Source organism: Lampetra fluviatilis, chromosome 43, assembly GCF_964198595.1.
Source record: "Lampetra fluviatilis chromosome 43, kcLamFluv1.1, whole genome shotgun sequence".
NCBI lineage: Eukaryota > Metazoa > Chordata > Hyperoartia > Petromyzontiformes > Petromyzontidae > Lampetra > Lampetra fluviatilis.
In genome coordinates this window covers 7,915,641-7,943,162 of record NC_136317.1, presented here as the reverse complement: position 1 = coordinate 7,943,162, position 27,522 = coordinate 7,915,641, and the positions used below count along the sequence as shown (strand labels likewise).

The following is a 27,522-nucleotide window of genomic DNA, read 5'->3' as shown; positions in this document are numbered from 1 at the left end:
CGGCTCGACGATCGCGAGGCTGGGGCCCGGCCTAAATAAACACACACGTGGTCGCGTGCACGACGCGACTGGCATTGGCCGAACTTCCCGACGATGGCTTCTAATTGCGCTGCAAATGACTCACTGGAGATGACACGGGGCAACTACATCGCCCCCTGCAGCAAACACCTGGCAGGCACCCTCCTGAGCAAGAGGCTCGGGACTCCGCTAAGCCTTTCCTGGGCAAACAAGCACGGTCATCATTGAACACACACGGTGTGTACATCTATATAATGTATATCATCAACTGAAATCGTGTTGAAGTTCAAGTTTCAAGTTGTATTGATTAGGTAGAGCCCTGTGAGCCATGCGGCTCTTGAGTCGGGTGCAACCGCAACAAACAAAACATGAACAGAGGACATCTTAAAGCGACGACGCGCAACAAACCAGCAAATCTTCCAAAACAAACACGAATCCGTGCGGTGGCAACTCCACCACCACCACTACCACCGCCGCTGCTGCTGCTGAGCAGTCGTCAGCTGCTGCTGCTGCTACTGAGGAATCTCGCCGAGGGAGTTCCCCCCGCCCCCCCCCCCCCCCTGCGTCGGCCGTGACCTCGCCAAACGGGGACCGACATCTGAAGGGGTAAACTACGAGGGGCCTCCCGTCACCGAGCAATGCTTTTGACCTTGGTCGGCTTAGAGGTGAATTCTCCGTCGGTGACGAGGTGACGAGGAATCAGCCCCGGCGCCCCCCCCCCCCCACCGTGACTCGCGGTGCTAAAATAATGATGAGGTAATGCGCGAGGGATGATTGCCTGATATAAAATCTTGTCTGACATTTGTGTGGAGATTAGGCGGAGGCGGCGGCGACGGGGTGACGTGCAGCCCGCGTTTAAAAGTGTGGCGCGGGCATCATTTATTTATTATTTGTCAGAACGGCAATGGGGCGGACAGACAGAGCAGCTGGCGGAAAGGTCACAGCTGCATTAATCAAGTGCCGGGGCCCCACGGGGGGGGGGGGGCCCTCGGCAAACCCAGCGCCAGCTGCGGTGCCATCGTGCGTGAAACATATGCGATTGGACGAGGGTGGCCGTGAGCTACAAGTTTCATTCCACGGTGCCTCTCCCCGCGTCCCCGTCCGCCTGGTGGACGGCTTCGTTCCAACTCCGGTTCGCCGGCGAGGGAGGCCCGCGTGCCAACGTCGTGGGGACGTCGCGATAATCTGGAGGGGGGGGGGGGGGGGGGTGGGCGGCTCGGTCTGTTAGAAGGCTTCGGTCTCGTGGAGTTTCGCGTCTTGCCGTCAAGCAGTGGCACCCGTGGCACTGAGCTTCCCTCACCACGCCCCGGGCTGCCACGCAGGGGTGCGGTGGCGCGCGCGGCGTGCGCGGTGGGAATGACCACGTGCCCGAGCCTCTCGTCCCTCCGCTCGCCCGCCCGTCTCGGCGCTCCCGCTCCGTCGTTACCGTCTTCGATGGGCGCCACGGTGGCTAGGAGATGTTAACTACCTCGCCTGGTATACAGGAGGTCGTAGGTTCGATGACGACCCTGATAATGCCTGTTGTATATTTGGAGTTTGCGTGTCTTTCTCTCTCTCATAATCATCATCACGGTGGCTAGGAGATGTTAGCTACCTCGCCTGGTATACAGGAGGTCGTAGGTTCAATGACGACCCTGACAATGCCTGTTGTATATTTGGAGTTTGCGTGTCTCTCTCATAATCATCATCATCACGGTGGCTAGGAGATGTTAACTACCTTGCCTGGTATACAGGAGGTCGTAGGTTCGATGACAACCCTGATAATGCCTGTTGTATATTTGGAATTTGAGTGTCTCTCTCTCTCTCATAATCATCATCACGGTGGCTAGGAGATGTTAACTACCTCGCCTGGTGTACAGGAGATCGTGGGTTCGATTCCGACCTGACACCTGTTGTATATTTGAAGTTTGCGTGTCTCTCTCCCCGTGGTCGCATGGACTTTTCTCCGGGTCCTCCGGTTTTCCCTCCGCATGTAGAATCAACATCACGCGTTTAGAGTATTTGGCTGCAATACATTTCCACGCAATAAGCCACTTCGTCGAGCTATCGTTTGTGACCAGGTCGCTTCTGAAAAAGAGCTATTTAGCTCAATGGGCCTTACTTGGTAAAGTCAAAAAAGTAGTAGTTTGTTTTTAATTTTAGAGGTATTCTTTAAAGATTGTTTGCCCTTTTGTGGATTTGCGCGGAGCTCAGAGAACCGAAGAAAGTTTCGTGATGAGACGGAGCGGCTGTGTGGCGCGCGATGATGAACGAGTGGCAAGCCGCAAATGAGGCACCTCACCCTGTTACTTCATGAATTCGGTGTGGCGATATCCCCCTCAGCCGGGATTATAATCAAACTTCCTGCATATTTCTTCAAATCCACACCACCGCGTTCCATTAAACATTGCTGCATTTTAAATCGACCTTTTAACGGCCACCTCCACTCAAGGTCTTTGAGAAATCCACTCGGAGCGTCGTATTAGAATAATGTTTGTGTTTGGGCTCCTTGCAGCCAGAGGCAGTTGCAGTGAGAGAAGGAGGATGCGGGGAAGGAGGGCCCCGTGAGCTCCACACAGATGCAAATGTGAATCTCTGCAGCTGCCTGCTGCGCCTTTGCGTGCCCGGGCAGCAACTCGGGAGGGCCCAATTCCCTCGGAGGGGTTCCACCGCTTCTGCACCCCCCCGCACCACCACCCCCTCCTCCTCCCGCACGCCCCCACGCCGTTGGTTTGTCCCGTCGGGCTGCACGGCCCATGCATCGGCTCCCTCTCTCGCCGTCCTCTCCGCTGCGATCTCTTTCCCACGTCTCTGCCTCCCACCCAAGATGCTCGAGCGCCCGTAGCGAGGCGCCGCTCGTCGCCGCCGCCCGCCGTGCGTGTGGGAAGCGTCGCGTCCCCCACGCGGCCGCGCGGTTTGACGAGACGCGGCCAGGGACGGCGCTCGACTCAAATCCGCTGCCACGCGGTGCCACGCAATCTCAGCGGTGCCACGCAATCTCAGCGGTGCCACGCAATCTCAGCGGCGTCGCGACCCTGCGGGAGCTGAGCAGGTGGCTGGGTTCGCGCCGCCGAGGGAGCGAGGTCCGCGAGAGTCGCGATGTCCAAGACGGCCGAGCGAGGAGTGCGCGTGGCGCGCGAACTAAGGCGACGGCGCCCCTGGCGGGGGCCGCGATCGGCACGGGAGGTGGCCCTGGGTCAGACGACCGCTCGCGCACAGCGGGGCCCGGCGGTTATTTTAAGCCGCGCCGAATTACCAATTGATCGAAGGGGGCATCCGAGGAAAATGTGGAAATGTTTGGTAATTTTCGAGCCGAACAATTGCCTTGTAATTGACGGGAGTGGGCTGCGATGTTTGCCCCCCCCCCCCCGCCCGTAACGATCCGTAAATGGGTCAGTTGGCCGATCGATAAATAAATGTTATCTTTACAGTTATTCTGTCTCTCTCTCTCTCGGGAGGTGGGGGGGGGGGAGGTGGCGGTTTCAAGTGCGATGCAGAACGGGACGAGAGGCAGACAGAGAGATAGCAGGCAGCAGGCAGCAGGCGTTCAATCAAACAGGCAGCCAAAATACAGAGAGACACACGCGGTGACGTGGACAGACAGCCAATCAGAGCCAACAGGCAGCCTCCCACACACAGCACTAGAGACAGCCTCACACAGCACTAGAGACAGCATCCCTCCTTCACACGGAACGGCGACGTCTTTCATCGCGGGCCGCCCGAATGAACGCTGCTCGCTTCAGAAACCATTCCCGTGCCTGGCAGTCCCAGAGATTTTGACACCGAGAGCCCTGGCCAAGTCTTCCGAGCGACCTAATAATTTGTAAAAATGCTTTTTTTTTGCCAGGTGTTGAACAATTTGTTTCTCAATATCATTTGGCCTCTGGCCAACGGAGAGCGTTAAGCGTTCTCGGGGTACTTTGGCGGAATTAGTTCGACGCGCTTGTCACAGAGCCTCGTTCTCGAGAAAGCATCGTGCGAGCGACGTTACTATTATTACACGTTTCTCTTCGCGCGTTACGACAACAAAGAAAACTTTCAAATTCCGGATAAGGGGCCGTCCATAAATGACGTCACGCACCTAGGAGGGGGGGGGGGGTCAGACGTTTGTGACGATGTGTGACGAGGGGGGGGGTTTGAGAAATGTGGCGTCACAGCAAAATGCGCAACTTTAAATTAATATAGGCAACACGTTCTACTTAATTAAATAGACTTTTTAATAAATGTTTTCTCCATCAATATCAGAGTGCAGCGCCACATTAAATACGCACTACAATGACAATAGTTTAAGCGATTTGAAGCATGTTTTATTTTTTATGGAGGGGGGGGGGCAGAGCTTTGTGACGTCATATTTGAAGGTGGGGGGGATCTGACTTTTTGTGACGTCGTGTGACGAAGGGAGGTGGGGGTCAAAAATCGTCCAAAATCGCGTGACGTCATTTATGGACGGCCCCTAAGCGCGCGACGCGTCACGGAGGTCACGGGCGGCTGCGCGGCGTCGACCCGCGCCGGGCAGGTGCCCTCGTCCTGACGAGGACCCCCCCCCCTCCCCGCCGTTGCGGTCCCTCGTGCGCCGGCGATGGCGGGCAGAGCAAGCCGCTCGACGCGAGCCGAGCGTCGGACGTTGGCTCCTCGTGTCCACGAGGGGTTTCTGCGGGCACTCTGGGGGGGGGGGGGAGGGGGGTGGGTGGGTTCCAAGCCCAGCACGGCACGCGCTCGTTATAATGGATTGCGTCAAATGCAGCAATTCCTCCTGGGAGCCTTGAGACTCTGTGAAACGCGCCCGCGATGTGGTTTTGCCCGATTCGTATTTTTCGAACGAGGGGTGCAGCGAGGCAGTGGTTAGCGCACTCTGCTATGAATCCAGTGACTCGACTTCAATTCCCAGCATTGGCTAACATCACCGGCGAGGCATGTCACGACCGGTCCTGGGATCACCCCTGACCACCCCGCACTGACCAGAGTGGTGAAGTATGGTCAGAAATGACAATGACGAACCTGCTCTGGGGACGTCTTCATCCAGCAGTGGATTGAGACGAGCGCTGTACACGTGGCCTGTGTGTTCACGCCCTCTGTGTGTTCACGCCCACAGTGTGTTCACACCCACAGTGTGTTCACACCCACGGTGTGAACACACCCACAGTGTTCACACCCACAGTGTGTTCACGCACTCTGTGTGTTCACACCCACAGTGTGTTCACGCCCTCGGTGTGTTCACACCCTCGGCGTGTTCACGCCCTCGGCGTTTTCACGCCCACAGTGTGTTCACGCCGTGCGTGTGAACACACTACCTGTGTGTTCACGCCGTCCGTCTGTTCACGCTGCTGCGTGTTTCAGCTGCGGGCGCACTTGGGATGAAGGAAGGGTCCATGGCAGTGCTCCTGTGAGTCAGGCCCTTAATTGCGGTAGGCGGTGAATCGCGCGGGATCTGTTCAAGAGCGCTCGTCACAATGAATCAGGAGGGGGACGGAGACCCCTCCAAGCTTTGATGTTCTCGCGCTGTGGGCGGCTACGTGCTCGTGGAGTTGCCCCCGTAGACTTATGTCAGCTCCATCTCCATTACTAATTAATTATCATTTTCGCCCACTACAGCGATGGGGGAATGTATTTTTCATCGCAGCCCATTCATGTTCCTGACAGCCGCAAGCCACATCTTTATTTTATATCCCTTTCCTTAACGTGCTCGCGGATACCATCAAATTCTCATTCGATACCGAGTCGGGCGTAACCTCTCGCATCGTGGACGTGTGTGTGTGGGGAGCGGTGGTGTCGTGGTTAGCGCTACGCTGCGCTACGAACCTGGCGACCCGAGTTCGATTCCCGCTCACGGCCAAAATCGGTGACGATTATCTGAACCGGTCCTGGGCCTCCCCTAGATCGACTCAGCCTCAAATGAGTATCCGTGTGTGGTGTGTAAACATCGCAGCTGGGGAGACAAAGGCGGCCGTGCGTGGTGCTGGCCACCCACCCCTTCGTGTGCCGTTCTGGCCTTCATAGGTGCTCGCTAAAAGCACTTGCCCCTACAGTCTGTTACAGGCTAGACGGGGGATCTTTGTTATGGGGGGGGATGGGGGGGAGGGGTAGTGGATGAAAGCGAGGATGAGTGGGGTCACGCAGGGACCGAACCTTGACCGCGGTCTTCTGATGCGGCTGAATTTAGATGCCGGATAAATCCCGGGCGAATTAAACTCCGCGCCGTCTAACAGAAGTGGCTCGGAGCGCCGCTGGGCACAGGGCGATGGGAATGGAGGCTGCTGATGGTGAGTGAGCCTGTGTGCTTTAGATTGTGTGTTTCTATTTGACTTTGCGTTTCGCGTTTTTTTGTGTGTGTGTGTTTCGCATGGGTTTTTTTTCCCCTTTCAGTTTAGCATATTTTCTTTGTATATACGTGTGTTATTTGTGATTGTTTGTGTATGTGTCTATGGATTCTGCGTTTGTGGCTGCTTGCGTTTTGTCTTTCGTTTGGTGCGTTGCACGTTCGCGTTCCTCGTGTCTCTCTGTGCGGTTGTCTCCACGTTGTCTTGAATGAACAATTGAGGTTGTTGCGCGTGGGTTACCCCCCCTCCACCCTGTCTCTGAGCTTCAATGACCTTGGTTTGACCAGGTTCATGGTGCCAGCCAAACGGAACGCGCCAGTCTCCCTGTGCCCGTCCAGAATGAGCCGCTAATGCGTAATGAGCAAGCGGCGATCTGCCCACAACCGAGTCACCCGGCATGTGACCAGTCTCGCAGGGTGGAGCCTGGGTCCTATCCGGAACGGATATCACCAGGGCTTGGCAGGTGTTGCAGGCAGGGGGCTATATTGTGTGTCAAGTAGATGGCACGGCTGAGTGTCACCACCAATTTAAACAGCGTCCTGTTATTCCACCGCGTTCTCCAGTTTCAATGTAACCGGCATTGGCCAAACGTCCCAATGTTGAGTAAATTGCCTGAAATTTTCTCAATTGAGATCACACACAGCAGCAGCAACATCGCCCACCCGACTGCGAAAGCTTGGCAGGACCCTTCTGAAGAAGAGCTTCGCGACTCAGTGAGGCTTTCCTGGGGAAAACGAGCGGAATAATGATTACGTTACTGATAACGAATGCGATGGTGAGGTTTTGTTGATGTGTTTTTCCCACGGTGGCTCTGGTGGTGGTGGGGGGAGGGGAAACCAGGTCAGAGACACTCACTCAGTCCGCAACCATGGCAATCCCAGTAAGTCTGCGACGTTGATCCAACGTTGCCATGTGGTTGGACTAATATTGAACCAATATTGGAATGAAAAAAAACAATATTTCATGTTCACTGAGATGCTGGGTTAGATGCCAGTGTTCAGCCTGCCCTGGCTAAACCGGCATCCCAAGTGTGGAGAGTTCACGGTCTCGGCCCGGTCACCAACGACTGAACTGCACTGTAACATTTGAGAGCATTACTTGGTTTATTTTAATCGCCATTGGCAACGAACACTCTTTGCCTGGGCATCTTGCATGGCTTGCCGTCGTGGAGATCGCAGGCGACCGAGAGGCATTGACGTCACGCTCTGGGAGCCGTTCCCCGTCACGAGGCGATGTCACACTGCTCGCTCCGGAGTTCTCAGTGGAAATAAATTCGTCTTATGGCACCGACAGCACAGATGCGATATCATTGGTAGCAAATGTAAAAGGTCTCAATGTGTTCGCACATCATGTACTAATGAACACACGCTTCGTGTGGTGGATCGTGTTTGGTTTCGCATGCGACTATTTAGTCTGTTTTAAGTGCCTTCGTTTATCGCCTGCTTTATTGCGATGTGGCAGCAAGAGAGCATTTGGGTTGCATCTGATTTTGACGTGCCGGGGCTCGTTAGCGCTGCGGGAACGCACTATACTTGGACACATCGCTGGCGGCGAGGCAACGGGCTATGGCACGTCACGGCCGACCGTGGCGCAGAGAACCTCGCAACACTGCAGCCTCTGGAGGCGCACTGGACGAGAATCTCAATCCCGCACGCGAAGGAAGCCACGTGCCCACGACCGGGCAACTGGGCCGAGCCAGGATTCCCACGGTGGCCTTACCTGGCCAAGCGAGCTCTATTCGGGTCGTGCTGCCAGTCTATACCGGACCACGTAGCTCACTTTGCCAAGGGGGGTGTGTGGGGGCGGGTTACATACTTTGACCCGGGCCGCCCTCAGACTCAGCGGACACCACGTGGGGTCTGCGTGGGGAACAGAGCATGCGGTCAATGGCGATCTCTCGAGTCGAGTAACTCCCTGGGCTGCTCTTACAAGTAAACAACTTATTTAAAAAAAAAACCATGGAGACAAAAACATCATACGGAAAATTCTCGTGGATATTAGCTTTGTGTAGCGTAAATTAACGCATGCGTGCGTTAAACCTTGCTGATAATGCTTTTGTATTGTGATCGTCTCCCTCCAGCTGTGGAGGGGATGGGAGTGGGAGGGAGGGAGGGGGGCAAATGAGAAGGGGCCAAGGCCACAGATCTGTGCCTGGGGACAGGACGAGTGGCATGCCAGGCCAGTTTCATTTATTAGGTGGAGCCCTGTGAGCCATTCGGCTCTTGAATCGGGTGCAACCGCATCAAACAAAAACCAAAAACATGAACAAGAAAACATCTTAAAGTGACTACGGTCAAACAGAAAAATCCAGGAAAAAACTGCAAAAGCTTCCAGAAAAAGCACCGTATACCAACGCTGTGTGCAAAAATCCCAGTGGGATGCAAGTCAAACAACAACAACAACAACCGCAAGAAAACGTATATTAAAGCCATCAGTCTAACTCCGTACGACAACAAACAAACATGGCCAATCCAAAAAACGTGTTTGAAATCACCATGGAAACACGGCATTAAAAGCCCAATCGTGAGCAGCACAGAAGCAGCACGGCCACCCTTTGCCAAATCTTGTGCGAGGTTTGGTCTTGTTGTAGGCCATTACTACCTGTTCACTTTGCTACGCCTGGGCTTATTTTCATTGGAATGGATATTGCAAAGAAGTGGCTTTGTCGATTAAAATAAATTCGTGCGTTCGAGACTCATGGATTCTCTCGCGTCAGAAACGGCGATTGACAATGGAAGCAGATCCTATTTGAATGGGTCAAATAAATGTTGATGGAGGTCTTCGTCTTGAGGCGGATCGATCGTGTCGACATTACATTTAGGCTCATGGGGCAAGAAAGCCCCACGCAGAAGAGAAGGGAAAATGTGAAACAATGTAAAGGAGAAGATGTAAATGAAACGAAAGAACTCGAGAATTCATGGAGCCACTGTGGCGGAGGTAGTGGGAGCAGGAGGGGTGAGTGGTTAGGATGCCTAGCGCGTCGCCTTCGTTGCTGCTGCCATAGCGGGGCATGAGCCAATCGGAACAGTAGGGCGCTGATTAGAATGTCGCTATGCCTGGTGGGGTTTCGTAGGGCTGTTGTTAGTTTAGCAGTTGATCGTGTTACGAAAGCCTCTGCCTGGACACGCCATCCCAATGGAGTTTAGTCCTGCTTGCTCACCCTATCGTGGACGTGTCATTGCCACCAGCCACGATCAATCCGCTACTGGGTAAATGCATCCCTCCGCCACCGCCATCTCTCCCAATCTTGCGACACCACAGTCCATCTCGTACCTGCACACGAAACGATTCAATCGACAGAAGATCAAAGCAGAAGGATTTCTCCGCATCTCCGGATGTCCGCCTGATGATGCGTGTTGTAATTACTGGTGAAACGTCTTAGTGGAATGGTAAATGTTGTATTCTTAGGTTTTGTCGGTAAAGTCACGTAGGAATAAATAAATAAATAATAAATGATCAATAATAAAAACGATAGAAGAAATAATAGAAATAAAATAATTATAATATGTTATTATATTAATATATTATATTATTTTATTTCGATTATTTCTTCTATTGTTATGATGACTCGGCATTTATGTATTTATTTATTTCTTTATTTTTTGCCTACGTGACTTTACCGAAAAAACCTAAGAGTATGAATCCTTGCAGTCACGAAAGCTTCAAATCTAGAATGTAAATGTTGTTGTTTTTTTTTATCTCCAACACACCAGTGTGCTGAACTAGTAACGAATTGGTTTGTTTTGTTTACGTGACAAACCTTGCTAATTGGCTCTGTCGGGTGGTGGCGGGTTTAACGACGCATTTATATGTTCACGATCTAACCCCAAAAAGCTCTATTGTGGATCAATCGAGAGCTCAAGCCATTCCCCTGTGAGATTGGGCCTGCACTTTTCAGGCTCCAATTTCAATCGTGAAGATTTATCTGCCCCACCTCTTGGCTAATCACAGGACCGCCTAAATATATAATGTAGAGCTAGAACGATCTGTGACCTACACCTGTGCGCCCTTGTTTCTGCCTCTAGAAGCTGGACAACTCGCCCTTGATTCAAGCCAAAAATCCAGGCTTCTGGCCTGACATGCACACCACGTTCTCAGCAGCCCGCTGCACCGGGCCCTGCCTTTGCTTAGCAAACTTCTGTTGTTGTTTTTTTCCTCCTCCACAATTATGAGCGAACAAGAAAACAGAATTGAGCAGGTTTGATTGAATTAAGTTTCAGCTCGGAGCGTTTTCTCATTTAGAGGCTGTTTAGCCATGTGCAGGGCATAATGCTACCTGCTAATTGGGCTGTCAACTGTGGGGGCAGCGTGCGTGGCGAGCGCCGCGTAACGAGCCCATCTGATGTCTGAATTCAGGGAGAATGTGGACTCCAATTAGCGTTGCTGGCAATTGATTGCAATTGAGTGCATTCTCGCTGTTTTTTTTCCAACAATCCCTGCTGGATGCAGAGCTTTGTGGACCTTAATCGACACCGCGGAGACCAGGCCCGGTCCTGTAACTCTGTCTTGGCGTACCGTTCATTCAGCTAGATGAGCGGCTCCCAGAAACAGCGACCCCTTGATTTCAGCACTCCATGGCACTATAAAGCCTTCACACAGTGGCTTTAAACACACATGTCCTCTCGGTAATTTCCTCATCTGAGTTCTGGTGAAATGGCTCATGAATTTGGAGTGACGCGTTTTTCGGACGCTCCTGCCACTTAAACATCGTCGCATATACATTAACAATTGAAGTCTGCCACCCGGCTTTTTAAGCACTCAACGTGGGTCTCGGGGGTGACTCGACCCAGTTGTGATCGTGTGATGCGCCGGTCACTGTGAGTGTGGGAGCCGTGGTGGAAATATTCGTGTGTGCGGTGCCATTCGTCCGTTCCCAGCGATCGCGTGAAATATCGTTCCCCGTCTCGCGCAGGAAATCACGTTAAAGGAAACAAATGGCACCGCTGCCGGGAAATGTGTGCAGCTGTGTCCCCTAATAGAGCAGCGGTAGGCGGCGTGGCGCCAGTACAAACCGAACGTTCGCTTTAAATTATTGCCATAAAAGGCCACTCGATTGCGATTACGCGGAACCCAGCAAATCCTGCAATGTCGTGGTCGCTGGGAAATGAGCGATCGCACCGAAGCCACCGGCCGAATCGCTTGGAGCACGATGAATTAACAACTCGCTTGCGGTGGTTGGCACAAGTAGCGCTGACCCGTGGCAGTTATTGTTTAACAAAAGGCTAAAACCACTTCAGTTGCTAAATAAAAGTTGAGGTGAACGGCAATCTCGCTCGCCGCTGTCACTCACGGGCCCTCTTGAGAGCCTCGGGAACGTTTTTGGTGTCAGGCTCGCAATTTATGGGCGGTTTCACCCTGCAGCTCTCCTCGGGTCACGAGCGACTGTGACCGGCGGCCAGGCGCCAGCTAAACGTCGCTCACGCCCATCAGAGAGCGGACGGTTGTAAACATCTTCACGGGGGGAAATTGAAACCCTCGTGGCAGTGAGCGATGCCGTGGTCGCACAGCGCTCTTGAGTGGGGAAGCCGTGATCGAGCTGCTCGGGGCAGTTAGAGGGTCCGCGGGTTGTGTCCGCGTGTTGATGCAGCCGCTGGTGGCGGGCGGTTCTTTTCATTCCACGTGGGACAGACGGCGGTGGCTTTACCTTGCGATTGTTAAGATCATTGCTGCTGTCCCATTTGTCTACGCATGCAGAGCCTCACCGAGCCTCAAATCTCTTGCAGGAGGGTCCTGCCAAGTGTTCGCACTTGGCAGGACTGCTGTGTGCGTCATCCCAATTCAGTAATTTGTGGAGAAACAATTTAGAATTTCAATAATGTGGGCCATGACGCTGCCACTCAATGGCCTACTTTTTTAAAATGACGCCACTGGATCCTAAACATCCACTGTGATGCAGACGGGCTGTTTATTTGCGGCTAAAACATCCACAGTAATAACCAGCATGGCCTGTCGGATTCCAACCGCGAACCTCGGTGAACACACTACCACTGAGCCAGGTCACCGCACCAATCGAGGTGACTCCCTCGCCAGCCGTGGCCAATGCTGCCACTACCGTTTGTTTAGGTTCAATCAGAGGAGCGCGTTAGGACCCGACTTTGTGACTGCGAACTGGCAAGGCAAACCGGAGCCATCCACATTGTATCCGCGTCTTTACTTGCGCTGGCAGGGCATGGACAATCGCTCTCGCCAGTGAGTGCCAAGTTCACTCCGGTGCCGTTGATTGAGTGGAGCCGCGTAATCCTGGCCAGGGCCGGGGTGAATCTGAATCCCATGCCTTCACTGGCCTCAGCTCGGGCACTGCCGTCTTATCTCACTTCAGATATCACCAGCGCAGGTTATTGATAGCGCCAGATAAATGAGAAATCTGCCACAAATCCTGTCCTCCATCCCACAGCTTTCCCCGCGAGCAGCAAGTGAGTCCCAGCATTCACCTCTAACCAGACGCGCAGAACCATGGCCACGGGCCTGCATTGGGCCCATGCCTCTCAGGGTATCTTTTTTCTTCATATGGATTACCTGGGGCGCTGGATGGAAAGTTTAATATTTAATTTAGGTGGAATAAAAATATTGCTTCCTGGCACGTGGCTCTCTGAAAGGGTCCGCGTGAATCCAGGTAAGGTCAGGTGATTCGTCGGTGTTGTTTTTTTTATTCGGCTGAATTTTTCATTCCCTGGCCCGCGGCGAGAGAATGTGGTTCATGGGTGACCAGGGGGCACAGCATCCAGAGTTGGGAAGAGAAAAGGGGACGGAGATTAGAATAACAATCTCTGCGGAGGCAGCCAGAAGCATTGGCGCTCTTGTTTGTGTGCATCCTCCGTGTTCTGCAGGGAGTGGAATATAAATAATGTTTATTTTATTCTCATAATTTTATTCCAATTGTGCGATTCAGGTCACGTAATGAGATGAAGAATCCATTTGGATTCCTGGCCGAGAGCAGTGCATCACCCTGTCGTAGAGAGTGGAGAGAGATTTCACGGAACTTATTCTGAGATCTTGTGACCTCACGTATACGCTAGTGGGTGCGCTTTTTCATGCCCCCTTCCAAAAATTAATTTGCGTCGCATCGCAGTCGAACCAAAAGAAAAAAAGAAAATTCTTCAACCTTGAATTTTAGCCAAATGTATTGAAACAAACTCATTTTTGTTGTTTTGTTGTGTGGTCACTGGTGGCTTGGCTGAGGCAATGAACTCACCCCACTTGAGAACGCAGGGCTCACCGCATGCGCCTGAAATCTGGATTCAAACCCAGCGTCTCTGCGGTGCTGGTTCAGTCCTCTGACCCCTGATCCGTCACAATCTTCCCAGTGGGCGCCACATTTCAAGAGCCGCGTCTTGAGTCGCCACTCACCACTCGAGATTGGTTGCTAATTTATATCGTCATCATTAGCCATGGTCAACCCACTGCTGGATGAAGGCCTCCCTAGCCCGCTGGCACCTCTGGGAAAAGAGAGCTTCACAACTCATCGGATTCATCTAGTCTCAATAAACATTCTGATTCTGATCGCTCCATCTCCTCGGGTGGGCGTACCTCTGGCGACCCCGTTCCATTCCTCGGCTGTCACGTGGTCATTTGCTTGACATTTTAAGGAAACGTTTCGTCCCCTCCGTGGACGCGGTTGGATGGCGTTCGTGGCTTTTGTTTCTGTGGGGGGAGGGGTGGGGGGGCACTGCCCGCCGTTTGCTCGCAACAAAACAAGTGTGCCGATGAAAGCCGCTCGCCGGTTCGTGGAATTCGCGCGGCAGTGCGGGCGCTTCAAGTAAATGAATATTGGTGACGAGCTGCGGCATATCGTGTTGTTGTTGTTGGTGTTGTTTATTGTGCAGGCTCGTGGGTGGAGCGATGATAGAGGTTGTATGCTGTTTTTTTGCACGATGATAGATTAACAGACGCAAAAAAAATAAACGTAAATAAATGATTTAATGCATTTATAAACTTGGACTTGCGTGTGCATTTAACTAATGAGGCAATTTAAAAAGGCTTTACCTCGTGAATTATTTGAATGATTTACAGCTCCGCTACCCGTAAACTGCGGCGCCAATGGCCGCGCGTACCAACCTCCGACTTCCAGGCGTTAATTGCGCAGGTTTTATGCCGCAATAATTGTGGCGTTTGATGCATTGTGTTCTGTTAAATTGCATATTAGGGGGTCTCTGCAGTTGCCACGGGCACACATCTTAACCCCTGTGTTGACAAACGCTCGCCCGCCGAGCCTCTGGTGCGAGGCGACGTCCAGCGGCGTAGCTGTGGAGCGCGCCGGCGGTGCAACTGCGAGGAGGCGGGGGGGGGTGTGCACATGCCGGAGTGGGCCATGCGCCGGTCTACGAAGAGGGGGCGGGGAGACAAGGGAAGGGCCCCGTTTCATTTCTCACACCGGAGGGCGCTTACAAAGCCCCGCTGCGGTGCTGTCGGCAACTGGCGGCGACCTGGTGTCCTGCGTCGAAACGATTGGCGAGTCGGCGTCGCCGTCAAGGCGCTCCTCTCCCTGTTTGACCCGTGACCCCGAATGTTGAGCCCTGCGGATGGCTTCGGGGCTGGGCGGGCGGGACCTACAGGCCGTGAACAGTGTCGTATCCGCCACTGCGAGCAGCATCTTGTCAGCACTAGTCGGGTACTGGAGGGGAACGCTTTCGACCTGGCAGCATTACTGGGACGCTGTTAGCGCCGCGCTAAAAGCACGTGTGGTTGACTTGAAAGTTCAGTTTTGGCCGTCGGCGAGGAAGAGGCTTTCCATGCCCGATGTGAGGACTGTGGCCCTGTCTTGAGTGGCGCTCGCGTGGAATGAGAGAACCCCCGGTCCTCAGAGTCGCCGTGCAAGCACCTCCCCCCCCCCGCCCCCCTTTCACTCGGGCCACAGAGTCGCTGGGCACCGAGTAAGAAGGAGGGGAAATAACTTTGTCAATCCACCGCTGGATGATGGCATCATCATCACACCGTGTCAATCTTGGGGAGTGTTTAGCCAAGATTCACTCCGCCGGTCAGTGTCATCTGGTGAAGGGAGGACCCAGAACCGGTTTACATATCACTCGTAACAGATGGCAGCCGTGGCGGGGAATCAAACTCGCGTTGGTAAGTTTATAGAGTAGTCGGTGCCCGAAACACTGTGCCACTACCCCTCTGCCGATTCGAATCAGCATGTATTTGGGTCCATTCAATAAGTGCACGGTTACACCGCAATAATGCACCTCAAAGGCCACTGCGTTATGCGTCGTGATCTCTGCGTTGGGCGTTGTGATGGCTGCGTTGGTTTGACGGCAGAGTGCTGATTATACATGCGGTGGAATCTGGTCACGGCGTGTCTCACAACAATCAGAGGTTGCATACGATAGAATATAAAGGACATACGTAAGTGTGTTGAACTTTTTCTCGCGGGCGGTCACGCCGGGTGGGTCGGCTGAGGCTCTGGCGTCTCCGCCTCCGCGCCGGCCCCCCAATGATGGATTGTTCTAAATGTCTTCCCGAGTCGATCGCGGGAACTAATGCGGTGATGCGGGCGGTGATGCGGGCGGTGATGCGAGCGCTGCTGATAATTTAGCATTTTTGTTGCAGTGGCTTTTAATGTTTTAATTCCCGTCGTCGTTGGTTTCTGTTTGCTTGTTGTAATCAATGCCGCGGCGCTCATGCTCGCGGCGGGACTTGTTTGTTTGTTTGGCATCCGGCGCTCGAAAGAGCGCTCTGCCCCCAGCATCCACCCTCCCCGAGGCCGATTGAAGCGGCTCTCTTAAGTATTGGTGTAAATTAAACACACAACAAAACAATGACACCTTTTTATTGTCATTGTTTTACTGCAGACATATTAGCGCGAGGCGCATGGTCTGACGCCGCCGGTGAAATGTTTGCGGCAGCGTGAGAAAGCAACGCTCTGAATTCAGTTTAACACGCAGTAGGCTTTCGCGACCAATACCATCCGTAGTAGAGGCTTGTTTGGGTTAGATCGCGTAAATATGAATGCGTCGTTAAACTCGCCGCCACCCGACACAGCCAATTAATAAGGTTCACCACGTAAACAGAACGTGGCCAATTCGTCACTAGTACAGCACACCGGTGTGTTGGAGAGCCAAGCCACAACATTTACAATTTGGCTGCCGCCTGATGATACCGGTTGTAATTACTGGCGAAACGTCGTACTCAGGTTGCAAATGTTGTGGAGTTGCTCTCCAGCACACAGGTGATGCTGTACTAGTGACGAATTGGCACGTTCTGTTAACGTGACAAACCTTACTAAGTGGCTGTGTCGGGTGGTAGTGGGTTGAACGACACATTTATATTTACGCGATCAAACCCCCCAAAAACCTATATTATGCTCTGAATTCACTTTGGGACGATTTCGTAAAGCGGTCCGGCTACTCGAGGCTGCTTCCAGCTCCTGTGGGGGTTGTGGGCCGAATGGAGATTCGGCGGGCAGCACGTGTGAGGAATGACACATGTGCCTGTGGGTGACTGTGTCTGCGTCTGCCCGCGTCTCTGTGTGTACGCGTGTAAGGAAGCGGTAGTGTAGCGGTGAGCGCACTGCACTACGAACCCGCTGACCCGATCCCTCTCACGACCAATCAGAGTGGTTCACATCTGAACGGGGCCTCCCGACTGCTGCGGTGTAAACATCAGCACTGGAGAGAGACACAAGCGGCCGAGCGTGGTGCTGGCAGCACACCTCCTCGTGCGCCGTGCCGGCCTCCATAGGTGCTCGCGAACAACACTTGCCCCAACAGCCTGGGCTGTATGGGGGCTCTTTGTCTTTGTATACGCAGCGTCTATGCGTGTGCGCCTGCATGCACCCACCCACACCAACTCACAGAGTTCCACCCCATGCCACCGGGCATTGCGAGGCAAATTGCATCGCGGTGGGGGGAGGGGGAGAGACACTCCGAGCGTGGTTGGTGGCCATTCCGACTCAGCAGCGCAAACCGCGACTCCTGAGACCCCCCCATCTCCCCCGGGCGCAGCGTGAAGCGGCCTCCTCCGCACGCGAACTCGGGGGAGGCCGCGCGCGGGGATGACATGAAGGAGACCTGGGGGAGGCCGCGTGATGACATGAAGGAGACCTGGGGGAGACCTGGGGGAGGCCGCCGCCGCTAAAATCCCCAGTGGCTCGCGCGGGCGTTCATCTGGGGCGCGGCAGCCACCCCCCCCCCCCCCCCGAGCACAGATTTGTCGGTCGCATTAGCGTCGGCGGCGACGACGACGCTATGGCCCTGGGTGCAAGGCAAGAGACATTTCCCTTTCCAGAATTAGAGGAGTCGGGATAGAGGCGAGCACGGAGCGTTCAGAGTCCGCGTCCGCGTTCGCGTCTGAGAAGCGGAGCGCGAGACTTCGATAAAAAAAAACAAAAAGCGAAAATATCTTGAGTTGAGAAGCAATGCGGTTGTTAAAACAAATTTAAAAGACGTGGACAATTTGTTCTCATTCCCGCGGAGTTCGTGGAGAGGTTTAAACCGCGCCGGAATCGACGGACGGCTTTGCGTGGGCGCGCCGTTAAAAGACAAATACGTGATAATTTAACGCACCCTTTTAAATGCCTGTAAAAAAATAAAACACAGTTCTGGTACAATGTCCACACGTGTAATTAGTGGTAAAATAACACGTTCTCGGAACGCACCTGCACGCGTGCACACTGTGATTTTGATGGCGCTTTAAATGAGCTGCAAGATTTACGCGTACGTACGCGTTTGTTTTGTTTGACAAAAAATATGCAATGCGTTCACGCATACGTGTGGTCTCTCCTGTATTGCATTATTGATACGTTATGTTTGTTTTCTATGGAAGCGTCCGGAGAATGTTAATGCCTACCTGAGTTTCCCCTACCCCGGGCTCGTTTCGCAGTGCCGTCACGACTGAAGCAACCGCGCCTCGGCAATGCCGTCCTACGATCTTTATTTTTAAAAATAACCACGATCTTTATGAAAACTAAAATAAATAAAAACCACATCGCTCAGAGTTCAGACCAAGCGCCGCCTCCGTGCCTCCAGCCACATTAATAATAATAACAACAACAGAATAGTGTACGACACAACACTGGTGTTTCATTTTAAGTGCTCGTGGCAAAGCTGCATTGTTTATGTCCACAATTAGTGACGCGGGCTCTGCTAGCTTCTTCGGGGCATTGCCCCTGCCCCGGCCTTCACGGGCTACCCTGGCATCCATGAGCCTCCCCTAGCCTTCCCGAGTCTACCCAAGCTTCTGTGCGCCTCTCCTCGCCGTTCTCAGACTCCAAGAGCCTCTCCTACAACGTCCCACAAACTCCTCCCGATCTCCTGGAAGCCTTCGCCGGCGCCTCCCAGCCTCCTCCTCTTCCTCCTGCAGCCTCCCGCACACGCACCATGGGGGTGGACCCCCGATTGCAACACCACTCGATCCCCTCGCAGATGCAATGCAGCCATTTATTAACCCACTTGCTGTACTGCAATTCCTGGTCCGGCTACACCATGAACGGGAGCCGGACGGGGTGAACACGTTTACCGCACTATAGTCGCTCGTGGTGGAGCGTTTGAAAGTTGGATTAAACACATTGTCCTGCGGAGGGAGCTGGTAGGAACGTTGGGTTGCTCGGTCAATGGCCAGGGTGAACGGCGGCGTGGTGAATTTCGCAAATATGCCCGACTGTGAGGGCGGGCACAAGCCGGCGTGAGTAGGTTAAACGTTGAGTTTTATAAGGGCACCACGGAGTGACCAGCCCCTCCCCACCCAGCCCCACCCCTCCCACCCCCCACCCAGCCCCTCCCCACCCTCCCCACCCAGCCCTTCCCAACCCAGCCCTTCCCTGCACGACGGACGGACGCAATAATCCCCTGTGGGCTGGTGTAACCAGGAGGTTCCTACCAGTACCAGCTGCTTACAGTAGGTCGGCCTGTAGCGGAGGGTTTTCAGCTGGGAGAGCGAGAAAGAGAGGCATGGCAGGGGAAGCTGGTGGTGCATTCCTCAGGGTTCAGGGGGGACTGCTTTGTGCGCAGGGCAGCCGAGTCTGCATGCGCAGCCGTGTAAATTTAGGGGATTAAAAAGGAACCCGCGCGATGTTTTGGTTCGAGCCGAGCGCGTGGCTTTTGTATTCGCGCGTAATTGCAAGTTGGAGATGGACAGTCGGCACGGCGCGATGCATTCCATTGATTTCCTTTCGTTTTATCTCCTCTCTCTATTTTTATTTTCCCCTGGCACGAATCCACCTGTTCCCGTCTCTCTCTCTCTCTGCCCCAGAAATTGATTCGGTCTTGTTGCTTTTTGTCTCGCGACTGCCAGCGCGCCTTAACGTAAGTAGCTGCGCTCTCCCGGGGGGATTCGAGTGAATTCGTAGAATCCAGGGGCAGCGCTGAGGCTCCGAGGATGACGAGGCGATGAGGTGGCGAGCCAGGAGAGGCAAGGGTGTCTGCTTCTCACTTCACGTCGCACTTTTACTCTCTTTCATTCCGCTTGTTTACCCAAGGGAATCTCAAGGCTCGTTTTCAAGAGTGTCCTGCCAAGTTTTTCTATTTTGCAGTAGCGAGGCGATGTCGCTTCCGTGTGTAATCCCAACTGAGTCATTTGCGAGGTCTTTTTTTTTGCATTGGGATGTTTGCCCAACGCGAGTGAAATCGGTTTTTTATTAGTTACGAGAGGAAATCGTTGAACCCGGATGAAACCCATGCAGACCAGGGGGGGGGGAGGAGAACGCACAAACTCCACGCAGAAAGGCGCTCGCGTCGGCAGTCGAACCTAGGGACTTCTTGCTACGAGGCGCGAGCATTTCCACCGCGCTGCCACCGGCCCTGCAGCCGGACTGACGCCGTGCGTGATGCGGCGAGACGACACTGCGGTTTGCGTTGTTGAGTTACTGGGATCTCTCTCTCGCCGGGCGGGGGTTAACGCGGGTGTCGTGGCCCGGTTCCCTTTAGGAGCAGAGTCCCTGTTAACGACGTTGTAATTGGGATTCAAGGTTACCATTAACATCGCCCGGGTCACGGCAATAACGCAACAAAATTGGCCTTGTTTCTCTCAAACAAAAATTGTCATCCGAGGGTGCGGCGCGTGTCGAGTGCGCGCGCGCCGACATCTGCAATGCCCCCCCCCCGGGGGGGCCGGTGGAGGGCCGCCAGGCAGAGCGGGCCCAGCTCGCGTTGTGGGGGGGGGGGGCAGAGGCCTCCTCGCCGCGCCGCGTCTGGGGCCCGCGCTGTGGGCCCTGGCGTCTGTGCAACCCGTGTCGTCTGGGTCTCTAGGTCCGCAAGAAAGCGCCTTCAAACGTATGAACGGTAGTCGCAGGAAAGCCTCACTGAGCATCACGGCGGTTTCCATTTTTTTTGCTTTTGCAGAAGGCTGTCTCCGGCCTCGGCACGTTCGGGTTATTTTTCGTGGCGAAAATGAAAGTGGGAGTTTGCCAAGAAAAAGCGAGAGAGAGAAAAAAAATAGGGCCCACGTGCATGACGGGAGAATGCTCAATTCCCACCTCGCGCCGCCGACTGAGATGCTGGGAGAGCGAGGCTCGATGCGTGGATCCGGGCAGCACCAGCGAGGTCGCCCCCCCCCCCTTCCCTTCGTTACCTCGGTTACGCTCGAGGCAAGCACGGGCCACTGGCCTCCTGATTGCTTGATTACTCGTTAGACGCCTGATTGCTTGATTGTGTGCAGACTCGTTATGCACGCTGCATTGCCTGCTCTCGCACTCAACACAAAATTGCTTTAATAATTGTCGCGAGAGCTATTATTATTATTGGTCTGCCAACAGAATAACAGTCCTAACATACCTTGTACACGGATATTAACGAGCCTTTGACTGTTATTAAAACTCACAGACGCACGTTAATTATGCAATTATTTTTTTGTGGGATTGAGGGGAGGGGCGCTCAGTTAATGTGAATGAGAGTTTAACGTCGCTAATCTGCTCGTCCGCCGCTCTGCTACGCGCGCATCGCGTTGCGCACGGGCAAGAGTGTTGGAGGCCGCGGAGCTTCGCTCTGCAGGCGCCTGTTGCGGCCGGCCGCGCTCTGGCTTAGGCCGCCGACCCAAGGGAGTTGAGAGAACCTGGCCGAACCCAACGGGGACTCGAGCCTGACGACCGTTCATGGGTCTCTCATCCTTCGCTGAGAGAAGACACCGCTCACATGGATCCGTCCCCGGAGCGGTGGCTCGCTTAGCGCCAACGGATCCTGCTACCCGCACGGCATCCGCCCCGCGCCCGATGCACGTACCCCACACAGCGAGAGGGCTCAGACTGCCGCCCCCACGTGGCCCCGCACAGCGACAGGGCTAAGACTGCCGCCCCCACGTGGCCTCCTGCCGACGTGACGCGAGAATTCGAGCTCCGACTGCGAGCCACGGCTCCGCTCCGTTCCACGGCTCCCTGCGAGCGCTGCGGTGATTCACGCGAATGCCCCCCCCCCTCCTCTTGCCGCCCCCCACCGACCGTGTGGAATGTCGAGCTGGGGGGCGCCCCCCCCCCCTTGCCACCCCCGCGCCTCGCGGGATCAAAAGTGCAGCTAATGAGGCGAGCTGGGGGGGGGGAGGGGGGTCAACCCCCGGGGTCAGCGGCCAGCGCCACCTCTCGCCTGCAGTGCGCGAGCCCTCTTTGTGATCACCGTCGAGCTGATCCGAAAGAAGACATCGCTGATTTGCACTGCGGAGAGCCGCGTGTGTGTGGCCGCCACCGCCTTTCACATGGCCACCCCCACGTCTTTGTTCCTTGGCTGGCGGCGGTGTCACCCGCATCGCCTCTCCGCTCCCCCACTGGGTCCAATCCAAGAAGCGCGGCACATCGGGATTAATTACAAGGCCTGTTACTGGAGCAACTTTCGCGAGCCGCCTCAAACCACCACCAACACCAAAGATAAAGATCCCCCGTATAGCCTTAACAGACTGTAGGGGCAAGTGCTGTTAGCGAGCACCTATAAAGGCCGGAACGGTACACGAGGGGGTGGGTGGCCAGCACCACGCTCGACCGCCTTTGTCTCCGCAGTGGCGATGTTTACACACCGCACCAGGTACTCATTTGAGGCTGAGTCGACCTAGGGGAGGCCGAGGACCGGTTCAGATAATCGTCACTGGTGTTGACTGTGAGCGGGAATCGAACCCGTGTCGCTGGGTTCATAGCGCAGCACGCTAACCGCTACACCACCGCTCCCCACCAACACCACCACCGCAGCCACCACCACCACAACCGCGGCTAACACCTCAACCAGCACCACCAGCAGCACCACCACCACCGCGGCTAACACCTCAACCACCACCAGCACCACCACCACCGTAGCCACCACCAGTACCACCACCGCCGCGGCTACCACCTCAACCACCACCGTAGCCACCACCACCAACAGCAGCACCACCACCACCGCGGCTACCACCTCAACCACCACCAGCACCACCACCACCGTAGCCACCACCAGTACCACCACCACCGCGGCTACCACCTCAACCACCACCGTAGCCACCACCACCACCAGCAGCACCACCACCACCGCGGCTACCACCTCAACCATCACCGCAGCCACCACGACCACCACCACCGCGGCTACCACCTCAACCACCACCAACACCAGCACCACCACCACCACCGCGGCTCTGGGAGGGCGGTTGAATCAATGTCGCTCGCAGGCCGCGCACGAGGATCGCTCAATCCCCTCGACGATGTCCCGACCTGTCCGTGCCGCCTAAGGCCGCGCGCAGCACTGATGCGAATGTTGACGATTGTTGTTTCTAACGGGCGACTTTGAGGTCCCCGCTATATTTGCTTAATTTAATTAATCCCGCTCGAAAGCAGCGAGCCTGCGAGAGAGAGGGAGAAGAGAGCGAGCGAGCGAGAGAGAGAGCGAGAGAGCCGGCCCACGGCGCGCGCGTCTGGGCCATGAAGTCATGCGGCCTCTATAGAAGAATTGCTCAAATGTTAGGGGAGAGGTCACGGAGCGGAGCTCGTATAAAGGCGAAGCGGCAGTGAGTCAGCGAAGCCCGCGCCCATCTCTCAATAATGAGCTGGCTCCCAGCCAGCGCTGCCATGGCAACCGTGGCGGCCAGGCACAGCGCTCCTAACGCTATCTCCTAATCCTCAATAGAAACTAAAAAAAAAGAAAATCTCATGAGAACGCAGCCCCTTGGTTTCAACAACTCGGGTTTTCAACAAAGATTGGTGTGTGTTGCGAGTCTTTTTTTATTCATTTGTACTGGAACCTCCCAGGCCCTAACTCTATTACACAAAACACTTCGGGTGCGCGCCGTGTGGAAGCCCTGGCGCGGCGCGAATTCCCCGCGTTTACGATTTCAGTGGCTGCACTTTACCCCGCCCGGCCCCTCGTGGATCCGTGACGGGCTCCGTCCCTCGGCGATGGGCCCCGTTTAGCAGCGATCGGCCTCGTCTCTCCGCTATGGGCCCCGTTTAGCGGCGATGGGCCCCGTCTCTCTGCGATGGGCCGCGTTTAGCGGCGATGTGCCCCGTCTCTCCGCGATGGGCCGCGTTTAGCGGCGATGGGCCCTGTTTATCAGCGATAGGCCCCGTTTATCAGCGATGGGCCCCGTCTCTCCGCGATGGGCCCCGTTTAGCGGCGATGGGCCCCGTCTCTCCGCGATGGGCCGCGTTTAGTGGCGATGGGCCCCGTCTCTCCGCGATGGGCCGCGTTTAGCGGCGATGGGCCCCGTTTATCAGCGATAGGCCCCGTTTATCAGCGATGGGCCCCGTCTCTCCGCGATGGGCCCCGTCTCTCCGCGATGGGCCCCGTCTCCCGGCCGTGTTTCCCCTCTTCGTGAGCCTCCAGGGCTCGCGTCGCGTTACGAGTCTCGCGGCCGTGCCGAAATAATGTTACATCAATGGCAGCGGTTCCTTTTAAAAGCTAATTGCCTGCAATGCAGCTCAGCCTTCACATTGGAGCCTGCTTCAATATTGATGGCAAGAGGGGGGGGGGTGGAGGATACAGGGGCATGTGGTGTTTTTTTGTTGTTGAGTGTGGAGGGCGCCCAAGCAATTATGAGAGGTGAAATGGGTGCTCGATTGCAGATGGAGCAGGCAGCCCCGTCGCGTCTCTGTGGAATGTGTCGCGAGTCCACGACGCTGGGAAAAGTGGCGCAATGGAGGAAGGGGTTGTGCAATAATTCATTCGTAGTTTTTTCATAACGTTTGAATCCTCCGTGCGATGTTCTATTCATTCGTATTTGGACCACATCTCGGGGCGCGGTTGTTTAATTGCGGCAATTTCCGGTGCATGGACGCGTGCAGAAACATGAAAGCCATGAGATAAACCCGCATCCTTCTCCAGTCAACGGCCAATCGTTGTGGCCACGTCAGTGTGAAAGGACGAGTCCCGTGGACCTTTTGATGTCCACGGGTGGTGAGTTCTAAGTCTGCCTCGGTTACCCCATAGTGATGATAGGGTTTGTACAGCCACTGACTCGAGACATCATTTGAGCGACGAATTCTTGATGTTTCATGTGGTTTCCCCAGATCATAAATACAGGATCACTCCTCTTATCCGTGACCCAATTACCGTGACCTCTATTTTCTGCGGGAGCCGTTGGATCTGCCAAAGCCCATGTTATTCGTGGCCCCTTATTATTGGCTGCTATCCGTGACTATCCGCTTTTTTTTCTTGCGGATAATTTGGAGTAAATTCGCAGACAACATCACCGTGGATGATAGGTATTCTCCTGTATATGGCTGTTGAGTGACGGTCGTGGAGGCAGGAGGTGTGGATAGAGGCTGGGGCCCACATGCCTGCCGTGGGCGCACGTGATCGCGCGCGCCGACGGAATAACCAACGCGTCCCTCGCCTTCAACTCAATTGAAGATTCAAGTGAATTGCCTCTGACGTAGGCACGTGCCTTTTTTTGTTGTTGTCGCTGCTGGATTGAGAGAATGCTGGAGGAGTGTTTCTTCGCGGCGTGTGACTCCGAGAGTCATCGGCAGAGGGGTTCTGTGTGGCGAGTTTGCGTTCGCGTCTCTTTGCCTGATTGGTGGCACCTTCTGGGCCGTGTGCCCGCACGTTCCCGATTTGCTGGTTTTCTCCCCAGCAGGATGCCTCCGCAGTGGGAGGTTTGCATCTCACGGGCCTCGTTTTGTGGTTTAACAGTTCAGTCGACGCGTAGAAACCACGCATTAGAGAGAAATGCGCTATTATTCCTATCCCTAGCCATAATCCTACACCTAATGGTAACACATAATCCTACTCACAACCCCAAATCAAACCACTAATACCAACACGCTAATTCTGCTTACCCATAAGCTTAGGCCTACATCTAATATCTACGCTTATCCGTAATACTCGGGGCTGCCTGGAAGTTACTGGAAGCCCGGGGCTGGAGGGTTGGAATGGCCCCCTCATTAATTAGCGAGACAACAACAACAACAATAGGCTCACTTTGGGGTGCCCTCGTTTGCAGGAAGCAAGGGGGGGGGGGGGGTGCTGTCTTGGGCCCTGTTTTGGGCGACCCTGCTAACACTCTGCGCGTCGCTCTCTGGGTGCCGCCTGCACCGTTTCTTTTTTGCTGACTCATTGAGAGTAGCCCCGCGCGGCCGTTTTACACAGACCGCGTTATTTGGCTTCGAGCGTCTTTGAAAGAGGAACCCGGTTATAAAAGGATGCGTTTGAATTCAGCACGCTGTTTTGGATGTGATGAATGGAGTACGAAATTTTACAAGCAAGTGCTTCGTCCATCGTTTGAATCATTTTTTTTTTAATATAGTGAAGGTGGTGTAACCCTTTTCCCACGTAGTTATATCTTATTACAGTGTGGAAAGTGAATCGTTGAAGCGTGTGTGTGTTTTATTGAGTAATTATCACTGTGCAATGGACAGGCGGGTGTAAGACGTCTGAGCTGATGTAATCGTGAATGTTCCAGCGTGAGTTCGTTTTGTGACACAGGTGGGGGGTTGAGTGTCAAGGAACCTGGAAAACGGCATGAAAATAATCATCATATTTTTTGTTTAAATATGTGCTCCACGCGACACAAAGTACTAATCCGGTTTTTTTCAAACAAAAATGTAAAGGTCCATTTGTGAAGTGTGGGTTTTTTTGCGAGCATTGATCGCCAGCCATTAAAATGTTCACTAACATGTCTATTAATCTCGCACAAATGTGAAATGTCTCTCTCTCTCACTCTTTATGTCACCATTTTGCTGATATCAATTTCACGAAGATGGCCGCCTCAGACTGCTCCGTTCGTTTCCCTCCGGGGGCCCTCTCTCTCCCTTTTTTGTGAACCTCAAAAGGACACCATCGGTGAATACTTTTTGACGCCTGTACCTTCTAAATTACTTTTTTTCACGATCTTGATCTTTTTTTCCCCCCCGTTGTACTCCCCGCTTTTACATCCGCTCCAGGAGCCAACGCAAAGAGAGCAGCAGATGATTTAACAGCTAATGATGGCGGGCAAGATGCAGGTATAATTGTTTTTTTTTTTGTCCAAATCGCATGATGCATGACAAGCGCCTCGTGCCGTACGCTTTTTCTTGTCTTCTAATCAAGTGCATCTTTTTTTTTGCACTTGAGTCTCTCGTGAAAATGAACAATACGAAACACATCGGAAACCATGTCTCTACGTTTTTGTGTGTGTGTGTGTGACATCGGGAATTTCAATCGTCACCCGCCGTGTGCAGTGTTATGCTCGCGTGGTTTGTTATTTACTTGAGGTAATACCACCGCTGCTTTGTGTTTGGGAAGGTTTGTGCATGCTCGACGTGTTTACATTTTGACAATGCGTACCACCGTGTTTGTGCTGACGAGCCGCGCTCAAAGGGGAGCTCGTGAAGCCCGGCCGCGCACCCTCCGGTGGGCAGCCGGCCACGGGGGGCCACCCCACCCCCCACCCCCCCGCGGCCCGGCAGCTCCTCACCGGCCCCTCGGGGCCTCCGCTTGACAATCGAGCGGGGTCCACAGCGAAGTTGGGTTTCTTGGCTCCGGCGGTGTCACAGGGCGCCCGTTGCTGTCCCGCCGATGCCTCCGGCCCCGTGGAGGCCGCTGCGCAGCGGCGTGGAGCGAGTAGCGGGCGGTCGTCGTCGGCTTCGCAGCGTCAGGAGACGGCCCCGCGTCTCCCGCCTCGCCCGAGAGCGGTGGCACGCGCCACTTCTCTGCAGCGCGACGCGTTTGGCATTATTTTCCGAGTCATCCTTTTCATTAAAAGAACGGCAACAATCCCCCCGTGTTCTAAAATAGCCCACGGATGCAGATATCACAGAATTACCTCTGAGATCCCTTGAAGTGGCCTCCTGTCTGCACACTAGGGGGGGGGGGGGGGTGCAGACTCTCCTACACGCAGCTCTATGGACGTATCT

At 54.4% G+C, this 27,522-nt stretch overlaps 1 protein-coding gene across 5 annotated transcripts in view; it reads left to right on the top strand.

Annotated features, from left to right (window-relative positions):
- The window catches only part of LOC144947085 (neuroligin-4, X-linked-like), a 175,720-nt gene that overhangs the window by 37,724 nt on the left and 110,474 nt on the right, over window positions 1–27,522 (top strand). For 3 of the 5 annotated variants that reach the window (XM_078876273.1, XM_078876270.1, XM_078876268.1), the window contains exon 2: window positions 26,572–26,631. The exons of the other annotated variants lie outside the window; for them this stretch is intronic. In XM_078876273.1, coding sequence (XP_078732399.1) covers window positions 26,572–26,631 — 60 coding nt within the window. The remainder of the gene's footprint in view (window positions 1–26,571; window positions 26,632–27,522) is intronic. 5 annotated transcript variants of the gene reach the window in all.